The sequence below is a fragment of the Chlorocebus sabaeus genome, chromosome 1 (genome assembly GCF_047675955.1).
Source record: "Chlorocebus sabaeus isolate Y175 chromosome 1, mChlSab1.0.hap1, whole genome shotgun sequence".
In the NCBI taxonomy this organism is placed as follows: Eukaryota; Metazoa; Chordata; class Mammalia; order Primates; family Cercopithecidae; genus Chlorocebus; species Chlorocebus sabaeus.
Window position 1 is genome coordinate 113,520,217 of NC_132904.1, and position 17,387 is coordinate 113,537,603.

The 17,387-nt window shown below is 48.8% G+C and overlaps 1 protein-coding gene across 1 annotated transcript in view; it reads right to left on the reverse strand.

Moving 5' to 3' along the window:
• Window positions 1–2,298: 2,298 nt before the first annotated feature.
• Window positions 2,299–17,387, reverse strand: part of BACE1 (beta-secretase 1) — a 28,292-nt gene continuing 13,203 nt past the window's right edge. The window contains exons 2-9 of the mRNA XM_008020996.3: window positions 10,215–10,303; window positions 8,449–8,665; window positions 7,180–7,317; window positions 6,365–6,499; window positions 5,026–5,127; window positions 4,214–4,363; window positions 3,802–3,973; window positions 2,299–3,133 (exon numbers count right to left, since the gene is read on the reverse strand). Of these exons, the coding sequence (XP_008019187.1) occupies window positions 2,892–3,133; window positions 3,802–3,973; window positions 4,214–4,363; window positions 5,026–5,127; window positions 6,365–6,499; window positions 7,180–7,317; window positions 8,449–8,665; window positions 10,215–10,303 (1,245 nt within the window). The 3' untranslated portion in view covers window positions 2,299–2,891. The remainder of the gene's footprint in view (window positions 3,134–3,801; window positions 3,974–4,213; window positions 4,364–5,025; window positions 5,128–6,364; window positions 6,500–7,179; window positions 7,318–8,448; window positions 8,666–10,214; window positions 10,304–17,387) is intronic.

The window sequence follows — 17,387 nt, forward strand, 5'->3', positions numbered from 1 at the left end:
GCCTGTCACCTCACAGATGGATTCTTTCTCATTTCTCTCGCCTCACTTGCCCAGGTTTATTGACTAGCATCAGTTTAAGGAGCTGGACTTCCTGGGACCTCCTTGGCATCTTGTAGGGTGATTGGAGTGGCCTGAGTACTCAGCTCTTCAGAGGTCAGGTGACCCACTTTCTTTGGTTAATGAAATGTTACTGTCTCCAGGTTAGTAGCTGTCATGAACAGGAAAGGTGGCAAAATGGAAGACCAGTTCCATTGTTCTTTTCGTTTAGGGGATTCATTTTTTATCTTGTAATCTTAAGATTTCCTCTCCCCTCAACTATATAGCAGCCTTAGGCCACCTGCCGTATTTTTCAGTATCCCCTGAAAATTTAGAAATTGGAAATGAATGTAAAGCATATTGTTTCTTTTTCAAAATCCTCTGAAGCCAAAGGAGTAAAGAAAGAAAAAAGGAAGTGGTGAGGAGGGGGCTTAACTGCTTCCCAGTAAAGACCCTGGAAAGCCCATTCTAGCAGGATAAGTGTTTTGGAGAGTTGTGCATGGGAGCGAGTGCCTCAGTGTTACTCTTTCTTGTTCAGGATCAGTCAGAAAGCAACACAAGTGTTGGCCACCCCTGTTCTCCCTTCTCCCTCTGTCCACTGGCCTGCAATGATAAAAGCCATGCAGACCAATGGGAAAGGCCCCAAATACAGTGAGTGGAGAATGGGACAGTCATTTTTCAGGAGAATTTAAAAATAGAGATGTATAATACATATTTTTACAAGCAAGAAGCTGTTAAGACTTTTTTTTTTTTACACTTATAGTTTTGGGGTAGGAAGGAAGTAACTGTAAAAAGAAAAACAAGTGCAAGTTTTCTTTAAAAAAAATAATAGGCTGATGGGACTTCCTATTGAAGGGGTTGAATTTTATGCCCTGGAAAGGGCTGGGAAAAAGCCAGTTTTTCCCAACATGAGTAGAAATTATAAAGCAGAATGTGGCATTTTCACTTCATGGTAGCAGTTCTGGAAGTTTATTTACACAGTAAGTTCCGAGCTAGAAGTGGACAGTCTCCAGTCTTCCTGTCAGGCTGTAGTTATGGGGTGTTCCCAGTCAGCCAAAGCAGCACCAAGTGCAGTGGGAATGAAGAGAACCCAGATAAAAAACTGACTCAGTATTCTTGTTTTATTGGTTTATGGCTTGTGGGCAGCTGGCTGAGGCCAGGAACACCAGAGGCCCTCCTTGTATTTCCTTCTCCCTTATCAGGTAATTCCACACTTGGTAGGTCCCATACCTGGAAGCAGCGTGTTGACCAGATAGGAGTAGGATGCAGTGGGTATACCAGGAAAATCCAGCTCTTCCCACTAACACTGGTACCGTAGTTTACTATGCTAGAACTGATCGGGAGGTAATGAACTTGGTCCCCACTACCTAGCCCAAGAACCAGCCTGGGTACCCACGTACCGTTAGGAGCCGGGAGGGGAGAGCAGGATAGGGGAAAAAGATGGCCTTCATCAAGGAGCTCTTGTGGTGGAGAACATAAGGAAGCCCTGAAGCTGCCATCCTTTCTCCAGGCAGCCTTGATACTGAAGGCAATGATGTTAGAGCCAGAAAGCACTGTATTTCTCATACTCCTGGTATAATACTAGTGCCACTGTGTGATGCTTTAGTCAAATAAATGGAGGAGCCATTAGAGAGGGCAGGAAGGCAATGAAACCATTCTGAATTATGTAAAGATCTTGCTACTTCTTATAGCCTAATAGGAAGAAATCCAGGCAGGGGTTATAGGGCATCAGCTGTTGAATGAATCTTCAACATTATGCTTTTAAGGATTAGGAGGAAGAGGTCTCCTACCTATTCCTTTTAGCACCTTGGCTGCAAAGCTCCAGAGGAAGATTTGGGGGAAAGAGTGAACCTGTGACCAGGAAGACAGAGCCCAGCCCTGCTATATAGTCCAGTTGCTCTCTCACAGGGCACCTGGAGCTTAGGGGGTTAGGATATTTCGGTGCTACCTATCATATGTAGAATAAGGGTTCAGGTAGAGACAAGTGAAATTAATATGGTAGAAATTCATGTGTTAAGTGGAACTTTTTAGTGGGCACTTCATTTAAGAGAGCTAAAAAAAGAGCTCTTTGGCTAGATAAGCTCTTCCCATCTCACTTTTGGTCAGGCTGCAACCACAGAAAAGAAAACATTGAAACAACACCCATCCTATGAGATGGGATGCTATCTTGGAGATGAGGTCTAAAACTAGGATTGGTGAGTGGTTGTGTTTCTGCTTTTCCTAGCTTCGATCCCACTATTCCCTGTCTTTGTACTCCCTCTCCTTCTCCTCTTTCCAGCCGCCCCCATTTGTATAAATATTCAATCTAGTTTTTTTTTTTTAATTCAAGAGGCAATCTTTGCACCAATGTTAGGCTTGTTTATACAGTCCCTGTCTCTAAAGCAAATAGCAAACTGTGCATCCTCTCCTACTGACTTTGGCCAGCGGGGAAACAAGCTTGGTCTCTTCTCTGCCAGGGTACCACAGGGACACACACCAGGGTAACCTGGGTGTGATGCCAGTACTTCTGAAACTAAGAAAAGAAGAATACTTTGGGTTGGAGAAGGAATGGTGGACAAAGGTTCAGGGCTGAAGTTTCAAGCAGCAGAATTTCCCAACTTAAATTTGAGGTGACCAAGAGTATTCCCGCCACCAGAGTGCTTCTTTCTTCTCTTTTCTATTTCCTACAGGCACAGTCCCTGGAACCCACCTTGCCAGCCTTTTCCTTCTTCTCCATCAAGGCAGAGGCATTTGGTGGGTGGGGAGGGTCCTGAGGTGCTCTGGCCACAGGTGCCATCTGTGTCTCCTACTTGTGACCAAAGTGAACCACGAAGGTGCGGTCCAGGGGAATCTCTATCTTCTGCCCATGGGCCTCCTCACTTCAGCAGGGAGATGTCATCAGCAAAGTCATCATGCTGCTGGCGCAGGCAGCGGAGGCAGCGCCACTGACACACCATGAGGCAGAGTGGCAGCATGAAGAGGGCGCAGATGGCAGCCATGACATAGGCTATGGTCATGAGGGTTGACTCATCTGTCTGTGGAATGTTGTAGCCACAGTCTTCCATGTCCGGGGTGACAAAAGGGCCTTCCACCGCTGCCGTCCTGAACTCATCGTGCACTGGGGAGAGGGTGAATGTGAATGGACAGCTGTCATTGTCATAGAGCAGTTTGGGTTACATAACAAAAAGAACTTCCTGATAGTGAGGCCTTGAAATTAGCCCATGCAGAAGCTATCCAATCTCCTTCCCAGGAGATATTTAGGAGCAGGCTGGGAAGCCAGCACCAGGTAGAGGCCTGGCTCCCCTCCCAAGTCACTGGGAGTAGCAGCCCTTCCTTGTATACCCAGCCGGTAGGAGTGATAACTACAACTCAGTAGTTCTGAATTGACCAAAAGCTACACCTAGTAAACTTACTTTCTGCTGCTGAAATTCAACTGCAAAACCCTGCCACCTTTCTGAAGTAGCATTCAACCTCACCATGTGGCAGCTGACAGGGTCACTATAGGCTCAGCCTGCTACCCTTGCATCAAGAGCTTCCCAAGGTACACAGGTAGCTCTTGCTGCTCTGGGTTTCCAACAGAGGTTACCAATCCAGGCAGTGGTCATTATGGCAGGCAGTACAAAAAAAGGATGAGCATTGACACTACCTTTTGCACAATTGTTGACTTGGGTTTGAGGCAACTGTTACTACCCTCCTGTAAACTGACAGGCCCAGGTATACTAACTGTTGTTTGACAAGGAAAATATGGAGAGACTGACCCCAGACCCTCAGCCCTGGCACTCTCACCATGGCAAGCGCTGACAGCAAAGCCAATTCGTTTTCGGGCCCGATCAAAGACAACGTAGAAGCCCTCCATGATAACAGCTCCCATAACAGTGCCCGTGGATGACTGTGAGATGGCAAACTTGTAACAGTCGTCTTGGGACGTGGCCACATCTTCCACTGGCCGCAGGTATTGCTAGGGGTAAGCAATCACAGGGTGAGTGTCTTCCTCACTCTCCTTCACCCCATCTCTGCCTTGTAGGCATCTGTGCCCTTCCCTTTACCATCCCTGAGCTCTAATGGGTTTTCTAAGACCCCTTTACCACTGGACACTACTCATCTGTTTTGTCTTCCAAGTTCTGGCAAGCCATACCTGCTCACTGTCTCCCAGTGTGTACTTTTAAGAGAGATCCCCCTGACTCAGGCTGGGACATACCTGCGGAAGGATGGTGATGCGGAAGGACTGGTTGGTGACCTCACCCATTAGGTAGAGTGAGATGACTGGGAAAATGTTCCAAGGGGTGGTGCCTGCTTGCCAGCACACCAGCTGCTCTCCTAGCCAGAAACCATCAGGGAACTTCTCTGTCTGCGTTGGCAAGAAGGGGTAACAATGAGGAAAAGACTCTATCATCTCACCCCTCCCATGTTCAGATACATTAACTGGGCCCTTCATTTGCTTTTCCAGTGAAATATCCAAAGTGGGGAGGGGTAAACCAACCAAAGAATTACAGGAAGAGAGTGGGAGTGTGATGTCAAACTTTTGTACCAGGGGGATCGTGTGATGAGCAAAGTGATAGCCATAAAGTGGGGGAAGAGTTTTTGTTTTTTTTTTAAACAGAGTCTCACTCTTGTTGCCCAGGCTGGAGTGCAGTGGTGCGATCATGGCTCACCACAACCTCCACCTCCTGGGTTCAAGCGATTTTCCTGTCTCAGCCCCCCGAGTAGCTAGGATTACAGGCTCGCACCACCACACCCAGCTAATTTTTGTACTTTTAGTAGAGATGGGGTTTCACCATGTTGGTCAGGCTGGTCTTGAACTCCTGACCTAGTGATCTGCCCACCTTGGCCTCCCAAAGTGCTGGGATTACGGGCGTGAATCACCGTGCCTGGCTAGGGGAAGAGTGTTTTAAGAGCTCTGAGTAGAAGGGTCTAAGTGCAGACATCTTGGCTGTTGCTGAAGAATGTGACTCTCACCACCTCCCTCTGACACTGTACCATCTCTTTTACCCCCATCCTTAGTCCACTCACGGAGGAGGCTGCCTTGATGGATTTGACTGCAGCTTCAAACACTTTCTTGGGCAAACGAAGGTTGGTGGTGCCACTGTCCACAATGCTCTTGTCATAGTTGTACTAAGAGGGGAAAGAGAGAGGTAGAAGAGTCAAAAGGTTTTTGATGCTGGGCTCTGGGCAGTAGGGGGTTATTGCTGGGGCCGCGGCTGGGTTGGCATCTTGGCTTTGGCACCTCCTAAGTGTACCTGCTTGGACAAGTTAACCTCTGTGCTTCAGTTTCTTCATCTCTAAAGTGAGGATAAAAATAGTACCTACCTAAAAGGGTTATTGTAAGGATTAAATAAATCAACAATTTAAAGCACTTAGAATTGTGCCCAGAAGATAGAAGGCACTTGGTAAATGTTTATTCTTGTTATCTTGGGTTGGCAGGTCGTCTCCAAACTTGAAAATAAAAATACCCTGTATAGTGCTTTTAACTTTTTTTTTTTTTTTTTTTTTTTTTTTTTTTGAGACGAAGTCTGGCTCTGTCACCCAGGCTGGAGTGCAGTGGTGTGATCTTGGATCACTGTAACCTGTGCCTCCTGGGTTCAAACCATTCTTTTGCCTCAGCCTCCCAAGTAGCTGGGACTACAGGTGCCTGCCACCACACCTGGTTATTTTTAGTAGAGATGGGTTTCACCATGTTGGCCAGGCTGGTCTTGAATTCCTGACCTCAAATGATCTGCTCCGCCTTGGTCTCCCAAAGTGCTGGGATTACAGGTATGAGCCACCACGCCCGGCCGCTTTTAACTTTTCTTAGTACATTTATATCTATTCGAATTTAACGTACATAAGAATCTAGGGAAGGAAGACATAAATGATTTACCTTTTATTGAGTACTGCCAACCACAGAGATAAACACTTTATACATTATCTCTGATATTCTGAGCAAGTTGTTTTTACCTGTTTTGCAGGTAAGGAAACTGAAACACAGAATAGTAACTGGCCTAAGGGTACATAGCTAGTAGAAATCAGAGCTACATTCAGGTCTGGGTTTTCCCGACTCCAAAGACAGACTCTTCATTCTCTCACCCTGTCTCACAAAAGACTTGCCCAAGGCTATGAAGCAAGGCAGTGACTAGAGTCCAAACATCAGAGCTAGTTCCATATATTTTTTTTTCACTACCAGTCCCTAGGCCCCAAACCTCAGATCCTGCTGTGTGACCATTAAGCCCCTGACTGTTCTAGGCTCAACTTCCAACCCTTTCTGCAGGTCCTATTACTTCTGCCTCATCCTCTCAACATCATAACCAGAGGCTTCCTTCACATTGTACTGCCTACCCCTTTACGTTCCCTGGGTCTCCCTTGGTTTTATTACCTCCTTGCAGTCCATTTTCAGATCCTGTCCATTGATCTCCACCCGCACAATGATCACCTCATAATACCACTCCCGCCGGATGGGTGTATACCAGAGACTGCCTGTGTACAGCGAGTGGTCGATACCTCCAATGATCTAGGGGGAAAAAAAGGCAGGTACCTGTGTCCTGGCACAGAAGGAGAGTGAGTCCCCCAAGGACCAAGCAATAAGATCAGTGATTTCTTGGGGTGGCAAGGTCTTCTACAGGCTACCCTTTTTTCATCTTCCTGCTTCTAAACAAATCATGCCCAAAGTGATACCTAGTTTCTTAAATGTGTTCAGGAGAAAAGACTTCCCGGGATTTTTAATTATTTGTTTCAGAATCATACAGCCCTTGATATAAAGTTATTTAAATCTAAACTGCCACAATAAATGTTGAATGAATGGTTATTTGTTTATATTATAAGTTTTATTTTCTCTGCTTATTGGAGAACCATTCACTGTTGTTCTAATTAATAAATAGACAAACTTCTTTATATCTCTGCCTTCTGACCATCAAACTGAATAATTTAAATTCAACAGGTCTTATTTTCATTTCCTTTGAAATGTTCCTAATTGCCTTCCTTTCTAAGTTTACCATAGGTGCCTTGATTCCTTTCTAGAATAACTCAAAGAAGAAAAGAATGAAAAATAAAGTGAGGGTAGGGAATATAAAGAGGTTCCTCCTGATTCTAAGTATCAGAGCCAAAACTATGGTGTAGCTTTCAGGGAGCGGGGAGGATGGCACCCATCTCTCCCTCAATGCCAGGACCTCCCCTCTCTGAGGACCTACTCACCATGCTCCCTCCGACAGAGGCCAGCACTTCAGACTGGTTGAAGGGGAAACCAGCACCACAAAGCTGCAGGGAGAAGAGGTTGGGAACGTGGGTCTGCTTTACCAGAGAGTCGAAGAAAGGCTCCAGGGAGTCGTCAGGCTTTGACAGAAAGAGACAAGGAGTGAGTCCTCATACGGACCTAAAGACAGAGGCCAACTTCCTGTCTAAACTGGAAGGCAAATTTGAAGGCTTGGGGGATGGTCCTTGGGAAAGACCATCTTAAGGCACTGAGATTTGGCAGAGGAAGGGTTAGCAGGAGCCCTGGTAATGCAAACAGGACAGTATTGATGGGTTCACAGAATCATAGATTTTTTTTTTTTTTTTTTTTTTTTTTTTTGAGACAGAGTTTGGCTCTTGTTGCCCAGGCTGGAGTGCAATGGCTTAATCTTGGCTCACTGCAACCTTCACCTCCTGGGTTCAAGTGATTCTCATGGCTCAGCCTCCTGAGCAGCTGGGATTACAGGCATGCGCCAACATGCCCAGCTAATTTTTGTGTTTTTAGTAGAGATGGGGTTTCACCACGTTGGTCAGGCTGGTCTTGAACTTCTGACCTCAGGTGATCTTGGCTCGGCCTCCCAAAGTGCTGGGATTACAGGCGTGAGCCACTGCGCCCGGCCAGGTTTATATATCTTTGATCCCCCTATGCCTAACCTGCTTCAGATTTATGGGGGCCTTTATTAAAGATCTTAGAGTGGCCGGGCGCAGTGGCTTATGCCTGTAATCCCAGCACTTAGGAAGGCCGAGGTGAGCGCATCACCTGCGGTCAGAAGTTTGAGACCAGCCTGGCTAACACGATGAAACCTCATTTCTACTAAAAAAAAAATAGCTGGGCGTGATGGTGGGTGCCTATAATCCCAGCTACTCGGGAGGCTGAGGCAGGAAAATCGCTTGAACCCAGGAGGTCTGCGGAGGTTGCAGTGAGCCAAGATTGCGCCATTGCACTCCAGCTTGGGCAACAAGAGTGAAACTCCGTCTCAAAAAAAAAAGAGATCTTAGAGTACATAGAAACCACAGCCTATTCCTGTACCTATCACAGCTTCTGTCACTATAGTTCTGCCCTCTATAGGGCTAAAATTTAGATTGCCACCCTATACCCGTTAAATAATCCTTTAAACTGATTGTTTCCCTCCTTCCGCTAATTCCCCTTCTCTCTTCTAATTCCTTCTCTGTGTAGTGTGCTGTGTGTGCAGTGTGCATACAGTGTATAGGGCCAAGCCCTGTTCCTCTCACCCTGGCAATCTCAGCATAGGCCAGCCCCAGGATGCCTTCCCAGTTGGAGCCGTTGATGAAGAACTTGTCTGATTCAGTGATGGCAGCAATGTTGGCACGCACAGTGACGTTGGGGCCATGGGGGATGCTTACCAGGTCGGTGCCCAACTCCCCTTCCCACTTGCCCTGGGTGTAGGGCACATACACACCCTTCCGGAGGTCCCGGTATGTGCTCGACCTGTGGAAACAAGGTAGAGATTTGTGGATGCATAACCACAACTGGTAAACTGGTATAAGGATCTCAGTTAAACCTACTCCCAAACGCCACTGTATCTCATGTCAGGGGAATCCTAGAGTGCTTTCAGGCTGCTCAGCAAAACATCCCTAGACTCATCACCCAGAACAGAGTGTAAAGTGGGCTTGCAAATAGATGAAGGGAACCATTGCTGAGGCTTAGTCTCCTGTCTCTATTGCTCATATTCCTAGATCTTGAGCTCAGGCCCTGTGAAGAACAAGCCTGGGCTTTGTGCATTGTGCCTGCTGCTGCTGCTGCTGCGGGGACAGCTAGCGGGCATCTCTTCCGCCCTCTGGCTCCATCAAGCTCCCAGAGAAAAGGAACCATTGACTCTCTTACTGCCTTGGAACCTACTGGTACCATTCGAGTGGTAGAGAAAGTGCCAGGCAGGGTGAATGTGGCACCTCTACAGCAAGTTCTAGAAAGGGGTTTGCACAAGCATCTCAGAAGAGCAGGTTGGTATTACATACCACTTCTGTGAAACGTGCTCAACATGTGGCAGCCACACCTGTGTTTAATCATACCACTAACCAGGGCTTCTGTGTGTGGTGGGGCACTGGGATGAGGAGCTGAAATGAATGCTCTTTCATCGATCCTACCTGCACCCTCCTCCCTGACTGCTTCTTTTAGATCGGGACATTAAAGGAGGAAACAGGGAAGGTGGGTTTTGCAGCTGCCTACAAGTCCAAGGATAGGATTTAAGCTTCTACTCATGTTTGCACACACACACGTCTCAGACATTGGTGTCCTCTCATCCCTTCCTCTTCCTGCTTTTATGCTAAGGGGGCTTCCAGATTATCCCTCACTGCCTCTTATCTTAAAGCCCACTTCAACCCCCCTTTCACCAGTCCTCTTCAACCCCCTTTCACCAGTCCTCTTCAACCCCCCTTTCACCAGTAAGCAGAATCCAACTGGTGGCACCCTGGATAGTGCATGGAGGAGATATTTCAGCTTTCAGTTCCCTGATACTGGTCTAGGCAGAGGGGTTTATGGAAGACCCTTTCCTTCATGTCCTTGGACTATGCAAAGTCACCTAGAGTGGTCCCTGGGTAAGAACACAGCAACGGGAGCTATCACTGAGGCCTGTTCAGCTTAGACTTAGCTGGTGGTGTCAGAGAACTGAGAGACACTGAGGGGATGTGGGGTTTTCGTCTCCCCATTCAGGCAGAGAAAATGAGCACCCTAAGATTGTTCTGTGAGCTATTGGCCCTTCTTCCTTTCCCTCCCGCAGGAGGCTGCCCTGTCTCAGTACTGAAGCACTTCCTGGCTACCTCTCAATTCACGCTTTCCCATGGTATAGCTCCTCTAACCACCCACTTCACCCTGTCTCTCCTGGTCACTGGCTTTTCTTCGCTCTTCCCCTTCCCTGGCAAGAAGAAAATCTAAGGATCGACTCTTTCTCTCTGTACCCCTCCCCTGACCCTTCTTGGCCCTGGATCCTTGGAAAAGGTACCTCCCCTGGGCTTTCCCCAGGACTCTCCCCAGGACTCACAGCTGCCTCTGGTAGTAGCGATGCAGGAAGGGGTGGGGGGCAGCACCCACTGCAAAGTTACTGCTGCCTGTATCCACCAGGATGTTGAGCTGTCAGAGAAAGGGGAGAGAAAAGACGGTATAGACAGGAGGCTTCAGACACACCACCTTTATTATCCCTCACCCCCCAGCACAGTCTGCCCCTTAGAATGTCCAGAGTGAAGCTCCACAATGCAGGACTGGTCCAGGCTGGCACCCGTTACCACAACAACCACAGACAGGACTTGGGGTCCTGTGGTGCTGCAGGGGCCAAAGGAACACTTCCCTGTGCCCTCTGGTCTGCTGAAAAACCAACTGAAAAAAGGCAGATTAGTAGAAGAACTAACATGCATGGGAGTCAAAAAATATAAGAAGTCAAAGAAATAGCCAGATGGTTGATTTTATACCATCTTGAGGTTACAGAAAGAATGGGTGGGAGCTTGGGCCAGGTGCAGTGGCTCACCCCTGTAATCCCAGCACTTTGGGAGGCTGAGGCAGGCAGATCACATGAGGTCAGGAGTTTGAGACCAGCCTGGCCAACATGGGGAAATTCTGTATCTACTAAAAATACAAAAATTAGCTGGGCATGGTGGTACATGCCTGTAGTCCCAGCTACTCAGGAGGCTGAGGCATGAGACTCACTTAACCCTGGGAGGTGGAGGTTGCAGTGAGCTGAGACCATGCCACTGCACTCCAGCCTGGGCGACAGAGTGAGACCCTGTCTCAAAAAAAAAAAAACCAAAAAAGGGGGGGACTTGGACTTTGGCAGAAATAGCTATGGGAGGGAGAGGAGGCCAGGCCAGTAAAGGTGGTCTTTTTGTGTGAATGAAACCTCACAGGTAACACCCTTCAGAGAGAACAGGTGATGTATATTTCTTACAGACCTTTAAACACGTCAGACTCTCAGTTAATCTTCCCTAGATTTGGACCAGGGAGGGCCTCAGAGAAAGCCAGATGGCATCAATGCAGATTCTCTGCAGATGCAAATCTCCCTTAAAAGCCAGCTTTGCAGGGCCACTTCTGTGTGCTGGCCCTCTGACAGCCGACTCAAAATATGTCAAAGTAGTATATTCTGGGGTAAAATATCTTGGTTTCCTTTGGCACTCTCAACATGGCCTTAGAATGCTATGTCTGAGGCCAGCACAGTGGCTCACACCTGTAATCCCAACACTTTGGGAGGCTAAGGCGGGTGGATCACTTGAGGTCAGGAGTTCAAGACCAGTCTGGTGAACATGGTGAAATCTCATCTCTACTAAAACTACAAAAATTAGCCGGGTATGGTGATGCGCGCCTACCGGGTATGGTGATCCCAGCTACTTGGGAGGCTGAGGCAGGAGAATCACTTGAACCCAGGAGGCGGAGGTTGCAGTGAGCGGAAATCACACCACTGCACTCCGGCCTGGGAGAGCAAGACCCTGTCTCAAAAAAAAAAAAAAAAAAAGAAAGAAAAGCTGTGTCTGTTTCAGTCTATGGAGTCATAACATTTTGCACATCATCTCAGAGCTATGTGGTATGTGTGCTGTCTCCGTTCCCATGTCTCTACCGTCACATCGCCCCTGCTCACTGTGTACCTGACTCTGTCTTCAGAGCCCCCTGCTCCTTTTCTGTTCTCCCAGGAAGCACTCTGGCTTATCCCCTCCAGCTCAGAGAAGACCTATTCTAGGAGCTGTACTGGTGAGGGGACCTGTGGGGACCAGGATGGCACATCAGTGTCCATGCGTGTGGTTCTGTCCCTGCCACCAGTATGTTGCTCCCCTTCTGTCTCAGAGGTGACACAGACCTAGGAATCCTACTGTCAGAAACAGTGGGGAGCCAGGAGCCCCATAAAATGTCCTGGTGAAAACCCATCTTGTCAGGGCCCTAGATTTGGCTAAGTGAAGATGGACAGGTGTCTTCTTGGTGTTCCCTTCTGTCCAGCTCTTTCTAGCATCACTTCTTTTTTTTTAAGACAAAGTTTTGCTCTTGTTACCCAGGCTGGAGTGCAATGGCACAATCTTGGCTCACTGCAACCTCTGCCTCCTGGGTTCAAGTGATTCTCCTGTCTTAGTCTCCTGAGTAGCAGGGATTACAACGTGCACTATCACACTGGGCTAATTTTTGTATTTTTAGTAGAGATGAAGTTTCACCACGTTGGCCAGGCTGGTCTCGAACTCCTGACCTCAGGTGATCCACCTGCCCCGGCCTCCCAAAGTGCTGAGGCGTGAGCTACTGTGCCCGGCCTCTAGCATCACTTCTACTTGGCCCTTTCTAACTCCTTTGAAGGCCTGACCCCACCTTCAGTCAGACCAGAGCCATTTTTTAAATGTCTACTATATCCTCACAGGCAAAAAAAGGAAAGTCCCCACCTTCAGAAAAACGGTAATTTGTAAATTGCATCTAGTCTCTTGCCGACTTTCCATCACCTCAGCTTCTCCCTTGCCCCAGGGGCCTTCATTTCTGTATCTTCTCTCCTCAATCCAGTGAAATCAACTGACCTCAGTTTTGGTGCAGGCTCTGACCTTGTCACCTTGAGCAGATCACTGTGCTTCTCTGGACTTCAGTTTCATCCTCTGCCAGATCCTCTCTGGCTCCTTCCTGCTCTCCGTGGTGCGTCTGTGGCTGTGCTGGCTGTGCCCCCCACCCCCCGCCCCACCCAGTGCCTGCTTAGACTTCCTGGCCTCCTCACATCCCCAAAGACTCCCCTGACAATGTCCCGGCCCTCAGACCTTGTCTCCTCCCTCCTTCCCAGCCCCCCAGTCCTGGCCTGGTTTCCACTCCCCTCCCTGCCCTTCTTCCCCTACCTCTCTCTACCCGTGGTCTCTCTCCCGGGTCTCTGGGCAGCCACCAGCTCCAGATGCTGCGCTTTCAGAGAAAATCAATAGAGCCGGGAGGCTCAGCAGGTCAGATGTAATCAACCAGGTTAATGATTAAAAAGGCTTCTTCACCCACTGTCTCCCCAGGAACCCTCTTCCCCATTCCCAGGACTCAGCTCCCAGCATGGGGTCTGGCCTCATCTTACAGGGCTCCCTGCTATCACTGGACCCCAAAGAAAGAGGATCTCCTCCACAACAAGTCTTTGTGGCCTGTGCAAGGGAGGGAACATCTGGCCAGTTCTAGGCAAATATGGCTACTGCTTTACACTGGAGTGGAGCTTTGACCTGGGGGCTCCTGCTGTCCCTGCCCCTCCCTGCCTCCCCGTTCCTCTCCTGCGAGGCTGGAGGGAGCTCTCTGCAGAGTACTCCCACATGAGCCCGGAGGCCCTGGGCACTCTTGCTGTCCTTCTAGCCCCAGCCTTTCCCACTTCAACCTCCAAGGGGCCCAGGCTGAGCCCAGGAAGGCACGTGCCTCCCCACTCCCATCCGTCTCACCCACCCCAATACCACAATTTCAGGTTCCTACTGCTCTCTGCCTCCCTTCTCCAGCTTCCACCAAAAAAAAAAAAAAAAAAAAAAAAAACCCAGAATAAACAGTTGGGCTTCTCTCCCAAGCAAATGTCGAGCTGTCTGCCCTCTTCAGTGTGCTCCTGCCCGAGAAAAGTAATTCTGGTCCTGTCCTTCAACACTTCTAATCCAAGCCCTGGCCAGTCCAGGCAGCCTTTCCCCATTCCTGCTCCATTCCAAAGCGGGGATACAGGGGGCTCTTACAGGACAGGAGCCCGAGGCAAGGCTGAGGCACTGCTCACTCATTATGAAACAGGGCAGTTCAGGGCCACCCGAGCAGACGCAGTAGCGGAGGGGCTGCAGTCACCGAACCCCAGCAGCTGGGCTCCCCTCTGGAGTCACTGAACAGGACCAGGGGATGGGACTGCCCTCATCTCTCACAGCCAACTACACCAACCTGCCTGCGGCTGCTCCTCCCAGGCTTCACATGAGCTGCCACCTGTGCTGGGGAGCCAATTCCCTCCTCCCTTCCCAGGCACCCACCTCTTCCTTAGCCCTTTTCCCTCACATAGATACAGCCACCCCACCCTGCCCCCATCTCCACCAAATTTGAATTCTTCCTGTTGACATTTACAGATGCTCATCTCTTTGTTAAAAAAACAAAAACAAAAAACTTCCTTAATCTCACATCCGCCTCCAGCTCCCCTCTCTCCTCTCCCTTCACAACCAAAGCATTTAGCCAGGCTGTCTCCATTTCTTCACCTCCCACGCATTCCTCAACCCATTCTAAAACTGGGTTTCGCCTCCATTCCTCCACTATAAAACAGCCCTTACTACAGTCACCGGTGATTTCATGTCACCAAACACCGAAGGTATTTTTCAAGTCAGCCTTCATCTTCTCAGGTCCTGTGTTCTCTGTCTGCTTGGCAGGCTCCTTTCACAAGGCTTGAGCTTTGGCCCTCTTCCTCTGTAACGACCCTTTCCCACTAAGCCATCTCTCCCTAGATCCTGGTGACATCTAAGCTCCTAACTCCAGCTTTTTCCTCTCCTTTGAGCTCCCGATGCACGCATCCAGGTGTCTCAAAGATACCTCAAGGGCTGGGTGCAGGGGCTGACACCTGTAATCCCAGCACTTTGGGAGGCCAAGGCAAGGGGATCACTTGAGTCCAGGAGTTCAAGACCAGCCTGGGCAACATAGTGAGACCCGCCAACACATACACACACGCACCCACATCTAAAAAATTTTTTTTTTAATTAGCCAGGCATGGTGGCGGGCGCTGGTGGTCCCTGCTTCTCGGGAGGCTGAGGTGGAAGGATCGCTTGAGCCCAGGAGTTGGAGGTTGCAGTGAACCACGATTGTGCCACTGCACTCCAGCCTGGGTGACAGAACAAGACCATCTCAAAAAAAAAGAAAAAAAAAAAGGTCAAACTCAGGATGTCCTAAGCTGACCCGACGTGGTCCTGCCCATCTGGTGGCTGCCTTCCAGTGTTCCTTATACTAGTGGATGGCATCATCACCCATCTGTTCTGTAAGTAAGCAGTATCAGAGGTATCCTAACACCTTCCTCTTCTTCATCTCTCTATCCAGTGCATCAACAAGTCCTGTCCAATTAAGCCTCCTAACAAGTCTCTTGAATGTATTAATTCCTTATTTCCGTTGCTGCCCCTAGGCCCAAGCTGTCATCAGCTCACCCTGGAATATCACAATAATTTCCCAGCTGCGGCCGGGCGCGGTGGCTCAAGCCTGTAATCCCAGCACTTAGGGAGGCCGAGACGGGCGGATCACGAGGTCAGGAGATCGAGACCATCCTGGCTAACACGGTGAAACCCCGTCTCTACTAAAAATACAAAAAAAACTAGCCGGGCGAGGTGGCGGGCGCCTGTAGTCCCAGCTACTCCGGAGGCTGAGGCAGGAGAATGGCGTGAACCCAGGAGGCGGAGCTTGCAGTGAGCTGAGATCCGGCCACTGCACTCCAGCCCGGGCTACAGAGCAAGACTCCGTCTCAAAAAAAAAAAAAAAAAAAAAAAAAAAAAAAAAAAAAAAAAAAAAAAAAAAATTTCCCAGCTGCTTTTGGCACATCCACTCTTGACTTCTCCAATCTGTTTTCTGCACTGCAGCCAGAGTGATCTATTCAAAGTCAAATTTGACTGTTAACCCTCCTATGTAGACAGTTTTCCTTTGCTATTAAAAACGTAAAGCTGGGCAGGTGTGGTGGCTCTCACCTGTAATCCCAGCACTTTAGGAGGCCGAGGCAGTTGGATCACCTGAGGTCAGGAGTTCGAGACCAGCCTGAGCAACATGGTAAAACCCCATCTCTACTAAAAATACAAAAACTAGCCAGGCATGGTAGCAGGCACCTGTAATCCCAGTGACTTGGAAGGCTGAGGCAGGAGAATCGTTTGAACCTGGAAGGTGGAGATTGCAGTGAGGTGAGGTGGCGCCACTGCACTCGTCTGGGCAACAGAGCAAGATTGCAAGATTCTGTCTCAAAAGCAAAACAAAACAAAACAAAAAAACAAAAAAACCTGTAAAGCTCTGCTGCCAGCCACACTGACCTCATCTCAGTTCCCCACACCAGCCATGGTCCCTCTCGCAAAGGTTGTTGTATCAGCTTCACTCTGCCTGGGCCATCCTCCTCTCCACTTGCAGGTTTATCTACTTATCCCCTAGACATCTTGCCATCTGAGCTCAAGGGATTTCCTTAGGGAGAGAGACCAGGTTATATTTTCTTACTTAAATGCTTCCAGGCCAGGCACGGTGGCTCACGCCTGTAATCCCAACAATTTGGGAGGCCAACGCGGGCAGATCATTTGAGGTCAAGAATTCAAGACCAGCCTGGCCAACATGGTGAAACCGTGTCTTTACTAAAAACACAAATGAGCCGGGCATGGTGGCGTGCACCTGAAATCCCAGCTACTCGGGAGGCTGAAGCATGAGAATCAGTTGAACCCAGAAGGTGGAGGTTGTAGTGAGCCGAGATCAGCCATTGCACTCCAGCCCGGGTGACAGAGTGAGACCCTATCTTAAAATAAAATAAAATAAAATAAAGTAAAATAAAAGCTTCCATAGAACTTGTCACTCTGTAATTACACACTGAATCTCTCCCCTCATATAGAATTTTTTAAAAAATTACTAAGGTGTCCATACTCTTCTACTAAGGTATCACAGTGCCTGGCAATAATATTTATTGAATGAATGAATGGTTGAAGGAAAGAAAAGATGAAAGAGCTAATCAACATTTTTGGGGGAGTTGGGAGATCAGGAGGGATCTCACAGTGGCTCCCAAACCATGGGTGTTTTAGGTTATAGGTGTGGCTCTAGCTTAGACCTGCCTTCCTCTCACCTGGCCCCAGGCATGACACCTGCCTGTATTTACGCAGCCTGTGATCCTGGAGCCATCATATTTGTCCCCTGGGGTGAGGCAGACCCAGGAGTTAGATGCCCAGGGAGCTGCAGCCTGGGGTCAGAACTAGGTCAATGTCAATCATTTAACAAACAAACGTGCCCCTGGGGGCCTCAGAGGAAAGGCAGCTTCAGGGGAAGTGCTAACAAGCCCCACAGGGAAAGGCACACCTGCCCAGGTTCCACTCTGCGTGTTCCCCTGCAGTTCTCAGAAATAGATCTTGGGTGATGAGGCAGGTATGGAGCTGGCAAGTTTAGGGTAAGCTCTTTGTTCCCCAAATCCCACCTGTCTTGGCCTCAGCTCTCACTAGCAGTGATAGCTCAGATTCTTCTGGATGAAAAATGCCGGGGGCTGGGCACGGTGGCTCATGCCTGTAATCCCAGCACTTTGGGA